At 29.1% G+C, this 20,650-nt stretch overlaps 1 protein-coding gene across 3 annotated transcripts in view; it reads left to right on the forward strand.

The window, feature by feature from the left end:
• The window catches only part of LOC122855093, a 66,607-nt gene extending 52,761 nt beyond the window's left edge, over positions 1 to 13,846 (forward strand). For all 3 annotated transcript variants that reach the window (XM_044156248.1, XM_044156249.1, XM_044156250.1), the window contains exons 10-19: positions 68 to 1,314; positions 1,394 to 1,502; positions 1,593 to 2,219; positions 2,315 to 2,455; positions 2,580 to 2,679; positions 5,220 to 5,401; positions 7,904 to 8,067; positions 9,297 to 9,498; positions 11,415 to 11,764; positions 12,596 to 13,846. In XM_044156248.1, coding sequence (XP_044012183.1) covers positions 68 to 1,314; positions 1,394 to 1,502; positions 1,593 to 2,219; positions 2,315 to 2,455; positions 2,580 to 2,679; positions 5,220 to 5,401; positions 7,904 to 8,067; positions 9,297 to 9,498; positions 11,415 to 11,764; positions 12,596 to 12,863 — 3,390 coding nt within the window. In that variant the 3' untranslated portion in view covers positions 12,864 to 13,846. The remainder of the gene's footprint in view (positions 1 to 67; positions 1,315 to 1,393; positions 1,503 to 1,592; positions 2,220 to 2,314; positions 2,456 to 2,579; positions 2,680 to 5,219; positions 5,402 to 7,903; positions 8,068 to 9,296; positions 9,499 to 11,414; positions 11,765 to 12,595) is intronic.
• The last annotated feature ends 6,804 nt before the right edge of the window (positions 13,847 to 20,650 follow it).

The following is a 20,650-nucleotide window of genomic DNA, read 5'->3' on the forward strand; positions in this document are numbered from 1 at the left end:
ATATATTCATAATTATTTTTCAAAAGTATCTGTTATTTTTATTTATTTAATAAATTTATTTCATCAGGATGATCTAGAAGAATTTTGTGTAACGGAAACAAAGCGGAAAGTTTATCGTTCTTCAAATTCAAAATCATCAATTCAAGGAGATCAAGGTGAAGAAGGTGACATTGAAGAAGGTAGTGAACCAAGTGACGACGAAATGCCACCAACTCTTGACCCAGCAGTATCTCAAGCAGTGCTTTCAATTGATGAAATTGATGGAAAAGTACAAAATTCCGAAACACTTATAATTGAATCATCAAAACGACGACGTGCTTCCGATGAAAGTACACTTTTCAATACTTCTGATAGAAAGTCCAAGAACTGTGCAACATTTTATTTCAAACATCGTGATACAGACTCAGAAGCTGATTGTCAACGTGAAGATATGTCCAAAAATATAAGTGATTCCTCTGAAGAAGAATGGACATATACAGCTTCACCAACTGATAATTGTCAGACAACTATATTTCAAGAAAAAAAAACAAATGTCGTTGTTCGTCTTGATTTCGGTGAACCAGCTAAAATTGAAAGGATTGAAAATACAAATATTAAACCAGGAACTATTGAACTTAAAAATAATGATATGAAAATTGTTGAAGAAGATGATGAAGATATAAATGTAAATGATAAAATTGGTAACGAAAATATTGAAAGTGAAGATGATACAAAACACGATATTAAAAAACTAATTCATGAAGTTGAAAAATTAGTCAGTGAAGATGGAAGAAAAAATATAACAGCATGTATACCAAAATTAAATTTTGATAATCAAGGACAAAATAGTTATCGTGCTAAATATGCTAGAATAAAAGAATGGCTTAAATTAAATTCAAATCATGATTTAGATGGTAGACCAGCAATTTCATTACAACTTGATAGTTGTGATGCAAGTGGTGAATATACAACTGGTGAATCTGATATTGAAAAACAATCTGAAACATCAGAAGATTTACAGAGCAGCGTTGCAACATATCGTCGTTGTGATAATAGTATTGGTTGTGTATCACAATCAATATCACAAGAAATATATAATGAAAATGAAAAAACATTGATTTATGATAATAATCAATTTTCTTGTGGTGTTGAGAGTAGTAAAGTTGTTATGAGAGCTAAAAAAAAAACAGATGGTAAACGACCATGGAGTGTATCATGTGTTTTTGGTCAATTAAATACATCAAAGGATGCATCAATATCACAATTTTCAATATCAGAAACAGCTCTTCATCAGCTCGTTGCATCAACACCACTCAAATCAGCTTCTTTAGACGCGTAAGTTAAATTGAACAAATGACTTTTGATCTAACTTGTAATGTTATTTTTAATTTTAATTTTTTTGTTTTTATTACAGCGGATCAAAAACACCTTTTCATTCCACATCGACCTTGGAAGAGAATGGTCGTTCCGTTCGAAATAGTTTTTCACGGAAGAAAAAAAGTCGTCTACGTAAAAAAACCTTGGTTAGTTGGTTGGCTAATAACTTTTTTTTTAGACAGTTTTTTTTTATAGAAAATAATAATGTTTTTTTTTTGTTCTATTATTTATTTTAGAGCCGAAAGAGTGAATCTGGTTCCGATGGAGTTAATGTAAATCATTCTGCTGGTAGTGATACGAGTTCAACGACACGTAGACGTTCAGTTATGAGAAAATCATTGGATGATCGTGCACGTACAGTACCAAAAGATTGTCATCGTTGTATTATGTCATATGTTACTCACGGTTCAACAATATCATGCCGTTTACATCATCAAGATTCAATGGATAAAGCTATTGTAACTGATCCACCACCGTCAATTAAACTTACATGTTATACTCCAGATTCATCGTCAATTGATACTGAAGAAAATAATTGTGGAAGAAAAAAAATTGATAATTTACTTGACAATGTTTTCAGTAGAAAAGATATTGATAGCCCATTTAATAATATTGATAGTGATATTGAAAAGACGAGTCTTGAAAATAATTCATTTTCCGAACAAGCATGGGATAGTTATCAAGAAAAATATATGAGTGAACCTTATAGCGAAACAGCTGATGTAGAGAGTGCTAGAAAACTACTTGATTTTGGTGATGATTATAGAAATTTTTTGGATAGTCAATCTGATTGTGCATCAAGTTTGAGTGCTGTTGGACGTTTTTCACCAGCAGTTGTTACCTCCAATCAAACTATTCAGGCTGTAAGTTTTTTATTATTTAATTAAATAATAATTTGATTAAAAAAAAATATGTAATTAGTCATATTTCAACTCAAATTTTCTTTTTAATTAACTAGCAAAACTTGAGAGATTCATCAGAAGACAGTGAAAATGATGAAGATGAGTTACGTCGAGTTATTGATAGGTCATACAAAAAATTACTAGTCATGGAAAGTCACTTTTCTCGTGCGAATAATCTTCATTTAACTAAAGACACGGTATTTATAAGTTTTAAATTACATTATATAATTGTATAACAATTTTTATAATTCGTTAAAAAAAAGTTGCTACTTTTGAAAAAATATTAATATTTTTTTAATGTTTTTAATTACTTTTTATTAGATGGATGTGGGTTCAATTTGCAAAGATAACTTGAGATGTCTTCAAACGGTTATTGAGTCTAGCAGTCATAAGGGTGAAAAATTCATAAAACAAATACGTGGTGAGTACAAATACTAAAGCAAACGTCTGTCATCTTTGACCTTAATATCATATGTCATTGCCGCATAAGTGACCGCCGTCAGTGGTCTCACGTATCTTCTCATGTTTTGACATTCAAGAATGTTGAATTGAATTTTTTTTACAATATAAAAAAAAATTAAAAAAAAATAAATAATTATCTATCATTATTTATAGTATTTATTGAACATAACTGCAAGTCTAGATTGCTTCTTGATCAAGCCTTGTAGATTTCGTATAAATAAATATGAAATATATGAATATTTAATATTGAGATAACTTTCATCATAAACAGTTTTTTTTTTCTTTTATTAATTTTATATTTTGTTTACTTTGTATTCATAAGCGTAGCTTATGATGTACATTTACTCGATTATCACTCATTGCACAGCGCTATAATTTATTCCAATCACTTAATAATATGTATATTTTTAGTGTACATTTACCAACATCATCAGATAGAATATTTTATATTTTATGACCATTTTAATATAATTAAAAAAAAAAATAATAATCTGCAAAAATTTATTTCAGTTCATTTGTTGTTTTTCTTGTCATTTGCACGATTTTTTTAAAATAACTATTTAACAAATTTTTAACTAATATTTACAAAAATTGGTAAGATTCTTTTATCTTTAAATAATAGGAAAACAATTTTTTTTTTTTTCTTTTATTATTTATTTTTAGATAATCTAATTGATAAAACACTTGACTAATTGATTGACCAATATTTTTGAAGCATGTCTAGTTGTAAATTTAATTATTATAAATTAAAGATTAAACTATAATTGCGTAGGTGATTGCAAGTATGTACAATCAAGTTAGTATAAGTCATGTGTTGCTTATACGTTCTTTCATTTCTTACAGTTCAGTCGTCAGTTCGACACGATCGCACGCATTTCTTTTCTTTTAACATATTCGTGTTATCAAATAATCATAAAAAAAATAATAGTTTAAACATACAACTTGTTTAATTGCCACCTGTGTAGTTTTGTTTGTTTACGAATTGATAATTTCTCAAATCAATGATGTGATAAATATTTAAACCTCAGACAGACTTTGAAAAAAAATTTTAAAAAGATTTAATTATCTGATTTTTTTATTTTGTCGCTTTAAGTGTTTGTAAATATTTAAATTTCTGACATGTGTGTGGGTTTTTTAAAAAATAAAACGATGATTATTAATTTAGTGCAAACAACATATGTTCAGTTTAAAAATAAGCCTCAATATATCTAAAAATTTATGACAAAATCTGATCAAATAGGTACATATTTAAATAAAATTTCTCTGCCACATCTTCTTGTCAAACTTAATTATTGCACCTTTGTTTTTGTTCTTAAAAATTCTTTGTCAACCTTCAGACAGATTAACGGGTAATATCAAATTTGATCTTTTTACGATGTATCTCGGCTCGCATCAAACACCTCAAGGTAATTTTTTTTTTTTTCATACGTGGGTGGGTTTGAAAAAGTTTATGCTTTCACCCAACACATTAAATCGCAAATTAAATCGTATTTATAAACCAGTTTCTAGATTGAAATTTAATTTAATATTTTAAAAAAATATCTCATGATATTATCGTTAATGAAAAAAAAAAAAAAAAAAAAAAACTGTCGCTATTTATTTGCTTTTCTAAAAAATTGAATCTTTCTAGTGACGAGTAATATTCTCACTGAGATTTCTCCTTTCATTCAGTGTAGTTAATTATTTAAAAATTAGTAAAAAAAATTATTGTATAATTTCACTGGGAAAACCCACACTCATACTCATCCGCATAAAATTTTCTTTAACTTATTGAATACGGAAAAAAAAAAACATTGTTTTGTTATCGCTTTGGATGTTCATATGTGTTAACGTCTATAAAAAGAATCTGAAAAACCAGAATTTTTTTTTTTTTTATTCATTTATTTTTTTAACTTGACGATTATTATTTATGATCGTACCGACTAAAGTTTAATCGCAAATTCCAATATACCACTTTCCCATTTAGTCAACTCATATGGTTATAGAATTTTTAGCAGTTTAAAAAATTTAAAACGCTATTTTTTTTTATTTTTTTTAAATAAAACCAACTAATATGAAATCTAAATTATTCTTTCTTGGAAGATAAAAAAAAATAAAAAAACCGGTGAACTGTTAATTGAAGATACTTTTTAAAAATGTCATCAGCGTAAAAATTGTGCTATCTAGTGAGTCTAGTGTTCCGTTATCAATATTTTTTTTATAAATACTGTTAGTTTATCAGCCTTGAATCAGACAGGGCCACAAGTTTAATCGATTTTTTATAAATCAATTCGTGATAAATTGATATATAGAACAAAGAAGTTGAGAAAAAAACTTTACAGCTAGTTTGAATTAGTTTTTGTCTTATTTTTATTGGAATAACTAAACCACTGTTATTGGTCATTTAATAAGAGTTTTTTTTTATTTAAAAAAAAAAATCCTTTTTTTTAAATATCTTTTCATAAATTTAAAATTTATTGTTATTGTTGGTTGTAATTTTTGTAATATTTAAAATTTCAGGATTAATTGTACGCTGGCAAGACCTGTCTTACAAAGTTGAAGAGTCACAACGTGCAAGTGTATTACAGCGAGAACTGGCCGCAATGGATCTTGAATTTCGTGCTGTACATGAAAGACTTGTTACGCAAAAAATCATCCTTGAACCTGATCACGTACTTGATGAGCGCATTAATAAAATCAATGTAAGTTAACTTGTTTATTTTTGTGTTGTTGTATGACTCGCAGTTTTCTACCTTTAAAATATTTATCGAATTTATAAAAATTTCTACTTTACCTTCTGGATAACTTTCCAACTGCTGGCTCAGATTTATCGTACCAGTGGAAATTTATAAGCATGATACATGATCGACATTATTGATTACAATCGTCTATGATATATCAAATATATTTTACTTTGAAAATGCATATCCTCTTTTATGTGCAAAATTATCAGTATTTTCTAATATGCTGTTGTTTTTTCTTCTAGATTAGATAACCATTCAAATGAAAATTATATTATCATAATATTTATTAAAATTAATGTCAAATATTTTACAAGAAAAAAAAAAAAAACTGAAAAATTTCAATTGTATTTTCACATAAAAAATTTTTTGAGTTAAAAAGTTGATCGCATAAGAGGATTGTTGGGGCTGCGAGAGACATTGACTAGAGAGGGATAAAGGGTATGAGTTGCAGGCGAAATTTTCCAACGTAAAAGCGTAGTCGTGTCGCACGTACGCTCGTCGGCACACGACGTGCTTAGCATTGTAAAATTTTGCTAGTGCGAAATACACTCTTCCTCCATAGTTTGGTCTGAAAACCCACCTCACATATTTCTCCTCTTGCCATTGGCCTCACACAAACCCCCTCTCTACAAAAAAAAAAAACAAAAAAAAAGAAGAAAAAATACCTGTCAGTATATATATATACTTCTATGATGGTACTCCCTCTTCATCCTTATTGCCCAGACTAAACACATGCTTGCTATCTATCATCAAGATGTATTAGCGTCCAACACTTGCTGGCTGAACTCGTCATTCTTCTGCATTATGCAAGAACTATAAGAACAAGATATACGACCACAACCTGACGGAATTGCGATTCCATCCCCAAAACTATATAATACATATGTTTGCTTCGGTTTTGTTTTGTTATATGTCAAAATTAGAGTTGACTACTTCATTTATTAATCATTGAATTGTAAATACTGTAAGAATTTTAAAATTCTCATTTCTCTATTTTGATATATATTTGAAACCAAAAAATTCTCAATTACTATGTCGAAAAGAGCAAAAACATGAACACTCCTAAAATTACACACAATTTTTTTTTTTTTTTTGTTCAATTAATCTTGAAAGGGGTTGTTCATTAAGAGATCGAGTGACTTTAATTGAATAATATTTTTTTAACAATTTTTTTATTTTTACCTCGTACATATTATTATACGACATAACTAAAATTATTAATATATGTTTTTGTATTATATAGTTTCCACTTTTTTTTGAATTTTTAAAGTAATAGTATAGAGCTATGTTTAAAATAAAAAAAAAATCACGTCAAATTATTGATTATTTTTAATTTAACGTAATTTAGAGTGATTTAAAAAATATTGACACCATGACTTACTATATAAATAACCCCTTGAAAATTGCACAAGAAAAAAAAGTATAAACAATTGAAACAATCACTTTTAGAGTATCAAAAATTAATTTTTGAATTGAATTTTCAATTTCAATCGTCTTTACTGTTGTTGTCTATGATTTGGTCTGTAGCTCATATAGATTCAGGTCTTGTTACCAAAGCGATCGTACTGTATACGGAATTCGAATCAATTGATTGGCTGTTGATTGGAAATTGAATTAAATGGGAATGCGCCTGTCCTTGTACGCCCAATAGATAGGGTTAGAATTGTTGATAGAAACTGTAGGAGGGGATGAGAATGGTAAATTGAAGGCAGAAAGCATTATGAAGAGTAAGGGTAGAAAACCAACAGTGTTTCTCTCTTGCTTTAGCTATTGCATTTGTGACTTGAATATAAATGTCCAACCACTTTTCCGTTCGTGAATTGCGTCCAATATGCATTCGACTATTTGATTGATACCACTATTATCACCAATGCACAACTGCACTATGCATATATTAAGAATTTTACTTTATTTAATGAAAATTAAAGTTTTCTTTTTTTTCTTGTTAAGTAATAACTAATCATTGAGTATTCTTGAACTAGGTATATAGGCTTTTTTTTTTTTTTTTTTACGATCTTTTTCTCAGTCACGAAAGCCATTTTCTTATTTTCAGGACAAATTTCGCTCTTATACTAGGTCCAGAAAGTAGCGTAGAAGCATCGTAAAAGTGAGCAGACAACCCAGACGTTATTTATGCACTTTAACTATAAATTTATATAGAACTGAAAATACGTGACAGAATACCAACATGATGTTGTTACTTGTTTTATAATATTGTTCTATATTTTAAAACTACAAATCATTGTTTAAATTATTTTACAATCTTTTATTATATATATTCTAAAAACTTTATATTTTCAAAAAAAAAAATAACTCTTTTATTTGCTTTTTCTTCCATGTATAAAAAAATCATGAGTTTTCACCCTTAAAATTTTTATCCTACTTTTCAACATTAGGTGCAATATATACGAATTAAATTGACCGAAATGTGGTAATAAAAATGTATATTTAATGTTACAGAGTGAACTTGCTATGCTGAGAGAACGTAAGAGCGCAATGCTTGCTCTAAATGTATCTGCACATAGACTAATCACAGATCTTGGATCAGCAGCTTCATCAGTATCAGTATCTTTAAAAGATGATGTTGCTGATTTATATCGTGTTTGGGATGAAACTTTTCAAAGGTAAGTTGATTTTATATTATTATTTTATCTTTACCCTCTGGGACATTCCAAATATATATGAAAAATAAACATCTTGAGGTCATCAATTGATAGACGTTCCCTAAATATTATAAAAGGTAATGAAGCTTCATATGCAAACACTAAGTTGAGATAAATAAAGAATAGAAAAGAAAGAAAAAAAAAAAAAATGAAAGGGGGATGTTTATATTATTGTGTATAGATAAGAGATTTGGCCATTTCGTTGGTTTTAGCCGCGGGGATTTTGAGACCCGTGTCGCATGGGATTATTTGAAATTTCCCAAGGATCGTCGCTTTAATCGTCTCTCTTTTTGGCGTGTCCTATTACGTGTCACTGCGCATCAACTGTAATTGACCACAGGTTACTCACCAAAATTTTCAGTATAAGGGTGCAAAAATAATAATAATTTTATTAATTCATTTAAAAATATAATAAAAATTGTTGAGTTTAAATTAGTAACAGTGAATTCAAGATACTGAGATTTTTAGGTCAGTGGTCATTCGCTTAAACACAACCCCAATAGAAAATTCCTATCAGCAATGAGGGATCAAGTTCTCCAGTTGAAATTAAAACCGGACTTAAATTCCACATAAGCCATCTCGTTGGTGTAGTCAAAATTTTAAGTGAATAATACATGTTATTTTTTATGCTGATGAATATATATGTATGTTTAAAAGTATAATGTGGAAAACCCCTTTTATAGTATGTTTGTAATATGGTCAAAATGTCATTAAATTTAATATTATTATCGAAGAACGGTGGACATTTATGATCACAAGGGATGTGCATATATAAAGTCATTAGATAAAAAGTTTTTATTAATGTCCAACAGAAAATTATATAAGCATCATCTTCTAAACATACTTGAATTTTTATACTCTGATTATTTTCTTTTTTTTTTTTCTTTACCCAAAATTTTCAATATGTATTCTAGAATGTTAAGCGTCTCTTATCACACACAAAATTGATAAAAAAAAATAAAATACATATTGAAATAAGCTATTTGCCAATCAGATCAATACGTAAAAATGTTTGAGTAAAGAAAACGAATCCTGCTAATAACTTGGAAAGTCTCAATTGTGTTTACTCAAGGGCTCAGTCACACGATACGACAGGTCACGGATTAATTTCCTTCATCACACGAGAAAAGATAATAACATTTTATTTATTTATGTTGTATTTTTTCTAATTTTTTTTTTTTTCTTTATAGGGGAAATCAACAACTGTGTGCTGTTCAAGCCGTCCAACAGTTTGGTGCACGTTTAACTGAACTTCAAAATGCTCTTCGAAAAGATAAGGATACACTTGCTGTTCTTGATGCTGCATTACAAGCTGGAGCAACACCTGAAGTTGCATCATCAGTACGAGATGTTGCACGATTACTTTCCGAAAAACAAGATGGCAATAATCAAGTAATATATATTTTATATTTTTATGGCTTTCTGAATTTATCGCAGGAAATTGTGTTTTTTTTTTCAGATTAGATTAATCCTAATTTTATTACTAAAAAAAATAGAATTGAAATTCATAAAATGCATTTGAAAGGAAATTAAAGAATTTTATAAATCGGAAATGAGTTTGATGCATCAGTACTATCATTATCATAATCATATTTTTGCAGTAGTTATTCGTTATTTTCTTGAAGTTTGTTTTTTTTTTTTTTAATTTTATTTTTACATTATTTTACTGTTGGAAAATTGACTGAACGTTACATTTCTTCGTCACCATTTATTGTACATCGATTTGCATATAAAGTAAATTTCCATTCCTTACTTTCCATCGTGTGACTTTTCCAATCGCATGCTCATTTTGTACGTCAAGAAGACATACTGCTCCAAAAAAATTTAGACATTTTTTTTTACCTTTTTCTCGTTCTCTCATTTCAACCAAGAAATGTTATTTTTTCTCTCATTTTCTCCACATATAAAACAAAAGATGAAAAAACAATCTATGCACCTAAAAGATAAAAAAAAAACACCTAGAATTTTTTTCATTCCTCTTTTTATTTAGTATTTTTTTTTTTTTTTTTTTTGTCATTTGCATTACGAGTCTCTTGAGTATCATCTTAAATATTACTCTACACTGACATTATTCTTTTTTCAACTTATTATTCTACGTATAAAATTAGTATCCACTTGATAAATTTTTAAATTTTATTTTACTTTTTTTAAATATAATTCATTTTATTCAAACACAAATAACTATGATTTTTTTTTTCTTCGATGGTGAAGAAGAGTGATGAAGAAAAAATATTTATATATATGTATAACTGGAAACAAAAAAAATAAAAAAAAAATTGTATTAAAGGCGGTATTGTATTGTATCCAACGCGTTAGCTGAATAGGTTGGGATGAGTCCGTGTACCTACCTCGTGATATTAAATTTGTATTTTTACGCTGATTCCAGCGGGCCATCCTGGTACGTGAGGCGAAAGGAAATCGTCCGGGCGATTAACGATCCCAAGCCATCCCCTGGGAAAATCGAGGCATCTTTCTTTTTCTCTTAAACTAAGTTAAATAAAGACACAGTACAAGAAAAAAAAAAAACCTCTGTAACCTAAACCATCAACTCACTTCGATCCCCAATGCTGTCCATTTTACTCCGTATCTCTTGACCCCTTGAATCAGATATATTATTAAGCAGCTATCAATATGTACAGAAAACCAGCTCGATAGACCAAGAATGCTAGTGAAAACTCGGCAAGATTTCTCAGTTCTTTCAACCACTTTTTTTAAAAAAAAATAAAAAAAAAATAATAACTAAAAAGCATTTAATCTAAAACAAAAAAGAACATGAAATTGTTATTTTTATCTAAAAGTTAGATAATTCTTTGGGAATGAAAATAACTTTGTAAAGTTACTAGAACTTTTCGTAACCAAAAGTATATAATTTTTTATTTTAAAAAAAGTGTGGGTGTCTGACCTGAATTGTGCTTGCTTTCGACATTCGCTTCAGACATATATATGTATTTTACCATTTCAACATCCTAGACTAGAGATATTTTCTGCTAGTGGTATCTTGAAGCTACTTGTTATGCGGATCACGCTTTTCATTACCACTGTGGATCGTTTCCCGTCGTCTTCATGCTGCTGCAAACAGCCTAAATCTACTCTTTGCTTCTTGGCATTTTGGCCTTTAGGTTTTCTTTTATTTTTTTACTCACTTCAAACACCAACAGCCATATTCTCATATTATTATATTATTATCATTTACTTTTATCACGATTCAAATCTATATCAATTTATTTTTTTATTTTTATTTATTTATGTTTTGTTTAAATTAAATAATAAAATTTAATTAATTTCAATTGATTTTTTTTTTGTTACAGACTGATGTTAAGGATGGCATTGTTGGACAAAATTATTCTGAACCTGTTATAATGAGCCTTGGTCAAGAGGCTGGTACATATTCAGACAGTGGTATATCCGATAGCGGAAGTGAACAGGAATTGAGCGAACGTGAACGTCGATTATCAGCTCTCAGACGACTTACCCGTAGTCTGGAAAGCCAATTGACACCAGGAAGTGATGTTCTCATGGAACTTTGGCGACGTGTTGAAGATGCTGAAGCTGAACTAAAATGTCTACAAAAACAGTGTCGTGAACTGATTGTCAGAACAGCAGCAAGTGTTGAGACTAAAGTTGTCAATCGTAATTCTCAGTCAAAATATCCTTCGAGGTAAAATATCATAATACTTTCTCAATTTACATTTTGAAAAAATATAATATATCTTTAACTAAAATTAAGTGACACTTTTCTAAAACGTCATTTGCATAGTCTTTAAATGAAAAGTGCATCAATTTAATTTTAAGACGAAGGATATTGCAAGAAAAAAAGTTTCGTAATGTCATTAAGTTTTTTGATATTATTATTGATATTATTATTGGTTTTTTTTTTTTTTTAATATAAAAGACCTGGAAAATGAGAGTTTTTAGTGACACAATATGCATTTTGACGATGTGTGAAAATTGACATTACTAAAGTGAGATAGAAGCTTACTTTAACTCGGGGAATATGAATTATTGCTTTTCATAAGTACTCGCAAAATGTCCCCAATTCACGATCACACCCTTCCATGAAATTTTTACGTCGTAATAACGTTCGAGGAATTTGACTTCGATAGCCACATTAGTTTTCATCAATTTCACATTTCTTATACGACATATTTTTTTCCTACTTATTATTTTTATAAGATTTATGTAAAATCCTTTTTTTTTTTTTTTTTTCAACACAAACAACTGATATGAAAAATTGTTTTGATAACTCAATTTTCTGTTTTTTTTTTTATTTATTATTTTTTATTGTTGTATTTAATCTAAGAGTCGCGGTACAAGTAATAGGTTTTGTCCGAACCCCAAAAAGCTTCTTCTCGCTTTCAGATCGTAAAAAAAGATGTAAAAATACTCATTTATTTTTTACTATTTTTATTCAAGTTTTTTTTTTTTGTTCATTTTCCATTCAAGTTTATGTATTAATTTTTTTCTTTTGGTTTAATTTTTTTTTTTTTAGTAAAAGGAAGAAGCGACAGACAACAACAGATTTGGAAAAAATTCAAAAGTCAAAACATCTTGGAAATGATGATCCTGATGATGATCCTTATGTGCCAAAAAGTTGGGTATGGAGAATATTGAAAGCAGCATTACCCTTTCAATTGGCAATTGTTGCACTATTCTGTGCTGTTTGTCTGCTTGAACCACACTGTTGTGAAGCTGCCAATGGTCTGAGTTTATCTCTGACACCACAACTACGTTTTGTACGTGGACCACCACCAGTTTAAATAATGTTATTATTTTTTTTTTCATTTAAGCTGAGTATTTTTGCTCACAAAAGTGTCGATAACTTTTTTATCAACAGTGATTATTTATCACAAAAAGAAATTTTTTGTTTATTCCCAAATTCAATGGGGTTATTTCTATAAAGAGAATACTTATCTGAGACTGAAACACGAGATTTACACTCGTGTTTATTTAAAAAAAAATAATTAAAAATCTTATGACAAGAAAATATAAAATATTTTCATATTTACATTTCCATTTGAGGTTGAAATGAGATCCTTAAACAATTTTTTTTTTTTTTTTTTATTATGAACATATAAGTCTGGTCAATTTTATTTGTTTTTTTAATATTTTTTTTATTAAATCGTGCCAATTGATGCTACGACCAGTGATGTGAGTCTCTATTATCGTGCATTTTGTCATATTCCTAAATGTTTTTGTTTTTTTTTTTTTTTTTTTTTAATAGTTATTATATTTTTTTGTTAGAAATACAGAGTTTTTATATTACGTTGCATGCTGTAAAAATAATAATGTTTTGATTAGTGAATTATCATAATCATTACGTATTTTTTTTAAGATTTTTAGATAATATATTTATTATATTTTATATCGCTTGGCTTTAAAAAAATCAAGTAGAAAAAGAGAGATGACAAAATAAATAGAATAGTAGTATTATATTTTTACAATTTAAAAGAGAAAAAAAAAACCATTCTCAAATTCAGAGAAATACATTTAAAAAAAAAGGCCCTTAATTATATTTCATAGTTTTCATCAAAAATAAAAAAAACAAAACGGAACGAAACGAAACGAAACGAAGAAAATAAATTTTTCCCTTCGTATAAGCTCTATGATTTTGCTGTAGTGACTAGTCAATTGATAGTGTAAAAAAAAGTATCCCAATCATATTTTCATAGTCATTTAAGGAAATGCATTGACGATAGCATATAGTGCCTTGAATTAAAAAAAAAAAAAAAATTAAATATAAGATAATACAGTGAAGATAAATTTGTCTTTTGGGTAATCAAATAATAGCTCCCTTAAAATAAGTTCATGATACGTAATTAATTTTTATAATTATTTAAGATTAAAATAAAATTAAAAAAAAGTTAATAAGAATTTTAGCAGGTTAAATCATTACACTTAAGATGTTTTCGATTCTTGTACTTATCTTAAATATTTATAACTAATACGTATATGACTGAGAAAAAAAAAAAATCCCAATAAGATTGAGGAAAAAAAAAAAAATGTTTGGTTATAATTACAAAAAAAAAAAATAGATTTATAAATCCGAATTTTAAATAAATTAGTGCCTTAAATTAGGAGAGTGAATAATCAATAATCAATGTATTTTAACGAACTTATACTGTTTAATTTCATTGGCATTATCATGCAAGTTAATTAATTTTACTTGATAGAAAATATAATTACGACAATTTCATTAATCATAAATTTAATAAATGATAATGCTGTGTGTCGTATGTTTATTTACCTTTTAATAATATTGGTATATATCAACAATTAAACTGCCTTCTATATCATTAAGTACCTGACTATAAACACTATTTATCTATTGACTATGAAGATAATAGTAAAATAAAAAAATACAAAAAACAAAAAAAATAAAATAACAATAGAAACGTAACTTCAAACGAAAATTTTAATTGATTAATTTATTCAATTATATACGTATATTATCTGAGTGACGACATATACCAATAATAATTTTATTTATGTATACGTATGATTACTATCATGATATGACTGTTATGAAAAATTCCAAAAAAAAAAAAAAAAAAAAAAGATCTTTAGATTTCTAAGGATATTGTAATGAATTTTGTATCAATTTAATTAGGCACCATTTTCTCATCGAATCGTAAATAAAATAACATCTTTTTTTTTTTTTTTTTTTTTTCATCGATACTAACACATTTGTCATCGAATACTAATTTTGTATTTTGATTATTGATAAATAAATAAAACAATATCGTAAAATGAAAATGTAACATGTATTTTCTATTTATTTATTTTTTTTCAATAATATAATTTTTCGAATCACTAGGTAATCATTGAGATAAAAAATTGAGTTATGGTGTTTGATAAAGCCGAAGGTCCACGGAAATGTGAACACAGTTGGAATTCGTGTACTTGTAGTATGTGGCACAAAAGAAAAAGAAAAAAAAAAGAAAATAATAAAATACGAAGAGGCTTGAGAGGACGAAAGACTAATGCCGACAATTCCAAGTTGGATAATGATTCGTCTCAATTGATACATAGGTTTATATGAGAAGGCTGTGGGTATGATTATGATTGGTGGTGTTATCCATGGCCTTCTCGATTGCGCTGGCTATTCGCGGTCTCACTGAAGTCGGCATATACTCTAATGGTATTCACGAGGTCACTAAGGTCAATTTTACTGTGTTATTACGACTCACACCTGTAACCACCATTCACTCGAATTATTTTATTATCTTCGTTTTTTTTTTTTCTTTTTTGTTTTCTTGTAGATATCCACTTAACTGCATCAGCGAGGGATCGTCTACTTGACTCTTTCTTTTTTTTTTTTCCCTGTACGGCACGGGACCAAAACTTCATGTTTTTTTGTATTGTGGATTTGACGACATATTATTCAATAGAAAAGGAAAAACATACAGTTTTTTCTAATTTTTATAAATTAAATTTTTTTTTTTTTTAAGACTTCTTTTTTATAAAATTTTTAACATTGAAATAGAGTATATTAACTTAATATATTATGAGTTCCGTGTCGGTTACTTGGAATGACATCAAATTATCGAGACAACAGAGTGTACGAAGAGATGAGCACGTTATATAGCGCGTTGTTTGTATTGTTGTGCTTTCTTAAAATGATTGTATTAAATTATATCTTAGATTTATATTTTGACGTATGCTATTAAAGCCAGCAACTACTCTGGCAACCAAACATTAAGAGATCAGTTATAATCGTACTGACAGAAGTTTCTTACAAAAACTGTGCAGCTTTATAAAAAGGTGCTGAAATTAACTGATACTACATAAATATTGTAGAACGCCAATTTTCACAGAACCAACAATTTTTTTTTATAGCCAAATTAACTTTTTTCAGAGCTGAACATTTTTTGTTGGACGCAAAATGGCCTTCTGTTTGATATATGGAGGATTTATATCTAGTTGATAAAAATATTTTTAGGATTTACTTGAATGAAAGACACTTGAAAATTGTTGTTAAATTTTTAATTTATTTGTTGATTATATTTTATTGTTTATTAATTGAGTTATTAAATGCAAGTGAATCAGTTTTAAATTAATTTAGAATTAATCTTTATTTGATCTTATTTGAGTATAAACTTTAATAAACTTGCAAAATCAAGTGACAAGAGATGTGTATGCCAAATTGATATATAATGATGTTAAGTTTAAAAATCATCTTGTAACAAAATATTAATCAGTATAAGAGCGATGTGCTTATGCACCCACGGAATCGTCTTCCTAAGTGTGGTGTAAAGTGAAACCTGGTCAGTACACTGTCATAACTAGTTACAATATAACTTATCAAATAAACAAAATAAAAAGAAAATTAAACAATATTAATTTTCTCAGACCTAATTATTAAAAATTATAATTTAGCTAAGAAAATTTTAAGATCAAAATTAAATTCTACTTATTTAGTAATAAGTATATAATTACATATATTATATTATATTATAATCATATAAAAAATTATATTTTTATAAAATTAAGCTTTTTAAATATCTACTAGTTGATGTTCCCTTGCAACAGATTGAATTACAAAAATATACAGAGCAGTAAAAATATTAATTATTGCCGATCTGGAACTGTTGTGACGTCTTCGAATGACAGCGAGGTGATTGGCAGTTTTGGATACTCCATTGGCAGTTTTGACCACCTGGTCATCTCTTGGGCAAATCTCGACTACGCGTCCGAGTGGCCAGCTAATTCATGGAGTAATTTTCTCAACAATGATGACTATTTCACCAACCTTAATATTGGCAATGTCGTCAGCCCATTTATGTCTTTTCTGCAACTTATGTAAATATTCACTATGCCAACGAGCCCAAAAAATGCTGTCGCCTTTTCGTGACATGCTCACAGGCTGATAATTTATTGGTAGGTTGTATTCTTTCCGGCAAGTTTCGAATAGGTTCACCGATTAGAATGTGCACAGGTGTAAGGACATTGTGGTCGTTTGGATCAGGAGACAATGGTGTGAGGGTTTAAGTTTGAAATGCCTTCTACCCCAGTGGTGAAGGTGGTACATACTTCATAGGTGAACATTGATTCACTTACTACCCGTTTGAGATGATAATTGTGGAATAAAATTCCATATTATTCTAGGTATGTGCAAAGATACAAAGTTATACACCAGATGTTGATGCTCATCAGAATTTAGCAAGTATATAATTCTTTTAGTTGCTTTTTAGCATCGACAAAATTAGTACTGTTATTAGAATAAATTTTAGCTGGAGTACCACGTCTTACAATAAATCGACGCAGCGCTCCCAAAAAACCCTCAGTTAGTAAATCGCTAACTACTTCTAAGTGTATTGCTTTCACAGGCATGCACACAAGGAATACGCTATAGTGTGCATAAACTGTTGACTTTAACGTACTTTGTGTAGTGGTTGTCATTGAGTTCAGACCGCTGATGGGAATAGATCATTTTTTATATGTAAATTTAAACAAGAATCTAGCCTATGAGTAATAAAATTGGCAGTCAAGCAGGTGTCTAAAAGAGTTCGACAATATATAAATTTTTGCGACCCGCCTTTGACTCTCACTAAAGATAGCCAGCAGAAGGGCAGCTGGCTTTAGTAATCGTGTCATAAATCAGGTGGCCTGCTCGCTGGGAGTCTCCTCAGCTAGTCACTCTCTTTTTTTATCTCGGTTTTAATGTCAACATGCAAGAAAATGTTGCACTCAAAAAATTTTCTGGCGAATGCCACTGTAAAAAGTTCAGTCACAGGAGTATGGTTGCAGTCACTATACGTTCAGTGACTGCAACTATTTGTTCAGCTGTGAGAGCTGAACTTAATTCAAGTAATCGAGTTCAGCTACCACAACCGAACTTATAGTTGTCTCAGCTGAAGTATCGTGCCCTTAGCTATACACGCATGCGCATATAACGTTAGCCGTATTTTTCCTATATTTTTGAAATTAAATATTAATTATAAATAATAATTGTTCATATATAATTTTGAGGAAAATGTTTTAGTAAAATAGAAACTAGAAAAATAACAAGATGATTTTATGGAAAATTAGAAGTTAATATATTTTTTTTGTTTATAAAGCATCTGTCAAAAACATAACCTAAATTAAAAATATGATGATACGGTTGTTCAGCTCTCACAGCTGAACAGTATGGTTGATATAGCTTAACTCAGTTACTGTACGCGAGTTCGGTTGCTGTAACCGAACTTCCATGCAGCGGAACTTTGTTCAGTTGTGGCAACCAGGGGCTCGATTCTCAAACTCATTTGTCGTGACAACCTCGCCGGTGAGCGCGTTCACTCGTGAGCTGCTGTCGCTCGTTCGGCAAAGTTCGCCGGTGAGCAAGTATCACGGTGTAAACTATAACTCACCGGTGAGTTCGTTTGTTGATGTTTACTATACAAATGTATACAAATGTAACAGTTTATCACAGTGATACATAATTTACTCCATTTGATGTAAATTAAATTACAAACATAATTTATTTTAAAGAAGTAATAATGAATCTTCTCAGGTATAATTTTGGGTTACAAACTTTGTCAACAAATCTTTTTGATTTGCTGTTGCTGGCCGAGCAGCTTTTGTTTTTTTAACTTCACTCATGTTATAAAACTTTCTTTAAATATTCAAAGATATTCAAAGTGTACCCTACATATGCGTATGCAACAAATTCACTGAAACTCTTAACTCACCGGTGAGTTATAGTTTACACCGTGATACTTGCTCACCGGCGAACTTTGCCGAGCGAGCGACAGCAGCTCACGAGTGAACGCGCTCACCGGCGAGTTGTCACGAAAAATGAGTTTGAGAATCGGGCCCCAGAAGTATAGTGGCATTCGCCAGAAAATTTTTTGAGTGTGTGTTTTTTATTACATAACCTGCAATTTCTAAGGAAACATTCACCTCTGTGATAGCGAAGACAAACTTCACACAGATTAGCCTTTTTGACGACCTCGCGTCTTTTCGGAATAGACATTTTTTTGAAGCTTTGACATTTGTGGAGAGGGTGTTGCTGGTAATTGCAAACAACGCAATTGGACGTACTGCTATTATTAGGTTTATTTATAATTTTATTAAGAGAACGTCGCCTTTTATTGAGAGGTTGAGGCGCTTTTTTGGTCTTATCAATAACTTTAATTTTTTTTCTTTCAAACTCAGACAAACAAATGGCTTCATTGGTAAAAAAATCGATAAATGACTCAAGACTAGGAAAAGTGTCTCTTTCGAGAGTATTAATCCATTTTTTAGCAGTGACTCCATGTAATTTACTTTCTAAAATAACTACCAACATTTCAGGAGTAACTTTGATATTCAAAGTTTCAAGACATGTGACGTGAAATCTTAATTGGTCGACAAGAGCATTCAAACCTTCAGCAGATTCTTTTTCTTGTACAGGTAAATCGAGCAATGAGGATAGATGGCGTGAGATTATTATTCTCTTGACTTCAAAAGCTCGTTCAAGAGCCGCCTAAGCCTTCTGAAAGCTTGAATCAGCAATAGGGTAAATGGCAATTTTCTTTTTTGCCTCACCAACTATGGCCTCATCAAGAAGACGAAATTTGTCAATGTTGTCTAATTCAGTGTGAGCTTTAATTAGAGCTTGAAAGGAATTTTTGAAAGAAAACCAATTTACATAGTCTCCGTTAAATGTCGGGATCACTGCTTGCGGTAATTCCGATTTTTGTATTGGTTGAGCGGGTTCTAATTGAGGAGGCATTGGGTTGACCGGTTGCAAGAGTGATTCTACTTTCGTAGCTAACATAAAGTATTTATCTAAAAGATTTTCTAATTCGTTTGAGTGATTATTATCTGGTTCGGCCACCATTACTTCATCATGCATAGCTTCAAATTCTTTATATAATTCCGTGATTCGACCCATTCGTAAACGTATATTTGTTCTATCGACCGAATCGGTTTCTACCAAATTCTGGAGCATCGTGATCTGGGCCTCGAGGGTTGTTCTTTTTTGGACAATGAATCTTACACATACCATGATTATTATTTAATTAAACAATGCAAAAATCAACAGTCGATAAATCAATACGCTCTCTATCATATAATATAAATTATTACTACACGTGATTAGTATCAATTGCTGTTAAATAAACTTTGAATTGAAATATAGAAACAGTATTTAAATTTAATTGTTCTATTTTTCTCTATCAGATTTTATTGATATAAATGTAATATTGAAAGCTGTTTATGTTTATTTAAATTAATTAAAAAATGATTTTATTATTTTAAATTTATTTATATATATTTCAATAATAACTTAAAATTTATTAATGCAATTTCATTTATTGTATTTATTCATTTTTTAATATATGCTTGTGAAATAAGCTTTTTTAATTGAAAGACAAACCAATCAGTTGTAAACAATTAATTAATTAATTAATGAAATACTTTATTGATTAATTAATTCATAATTTTGAGAAAGTTGAACGCATTGAATTGATTGATCGTGACTTTGTTGTATATTTATTTAATTAGTTCAATATAAATAATTATTTATATATAATTCGTCAATCATATTTTCGGTTGTTTATAGAATTATTTAAATTTTAAA

This window comes from Aphidius gifuensis, linkage group LG4, assembly GCF_014905175.1.
Source record: "Aphidius gifuensis isolate YNYX2018 linkage group LG4, ASM1490517v1, whole genome shotgun sequence".
Classification (NCBI taxonomy): domain Eukaryota; kingdom Metazoa; phylum Arthropoda; class Insecta; order Hymenoptera; family Braconidae; genus Aphidius; species Aphidius gifuensis.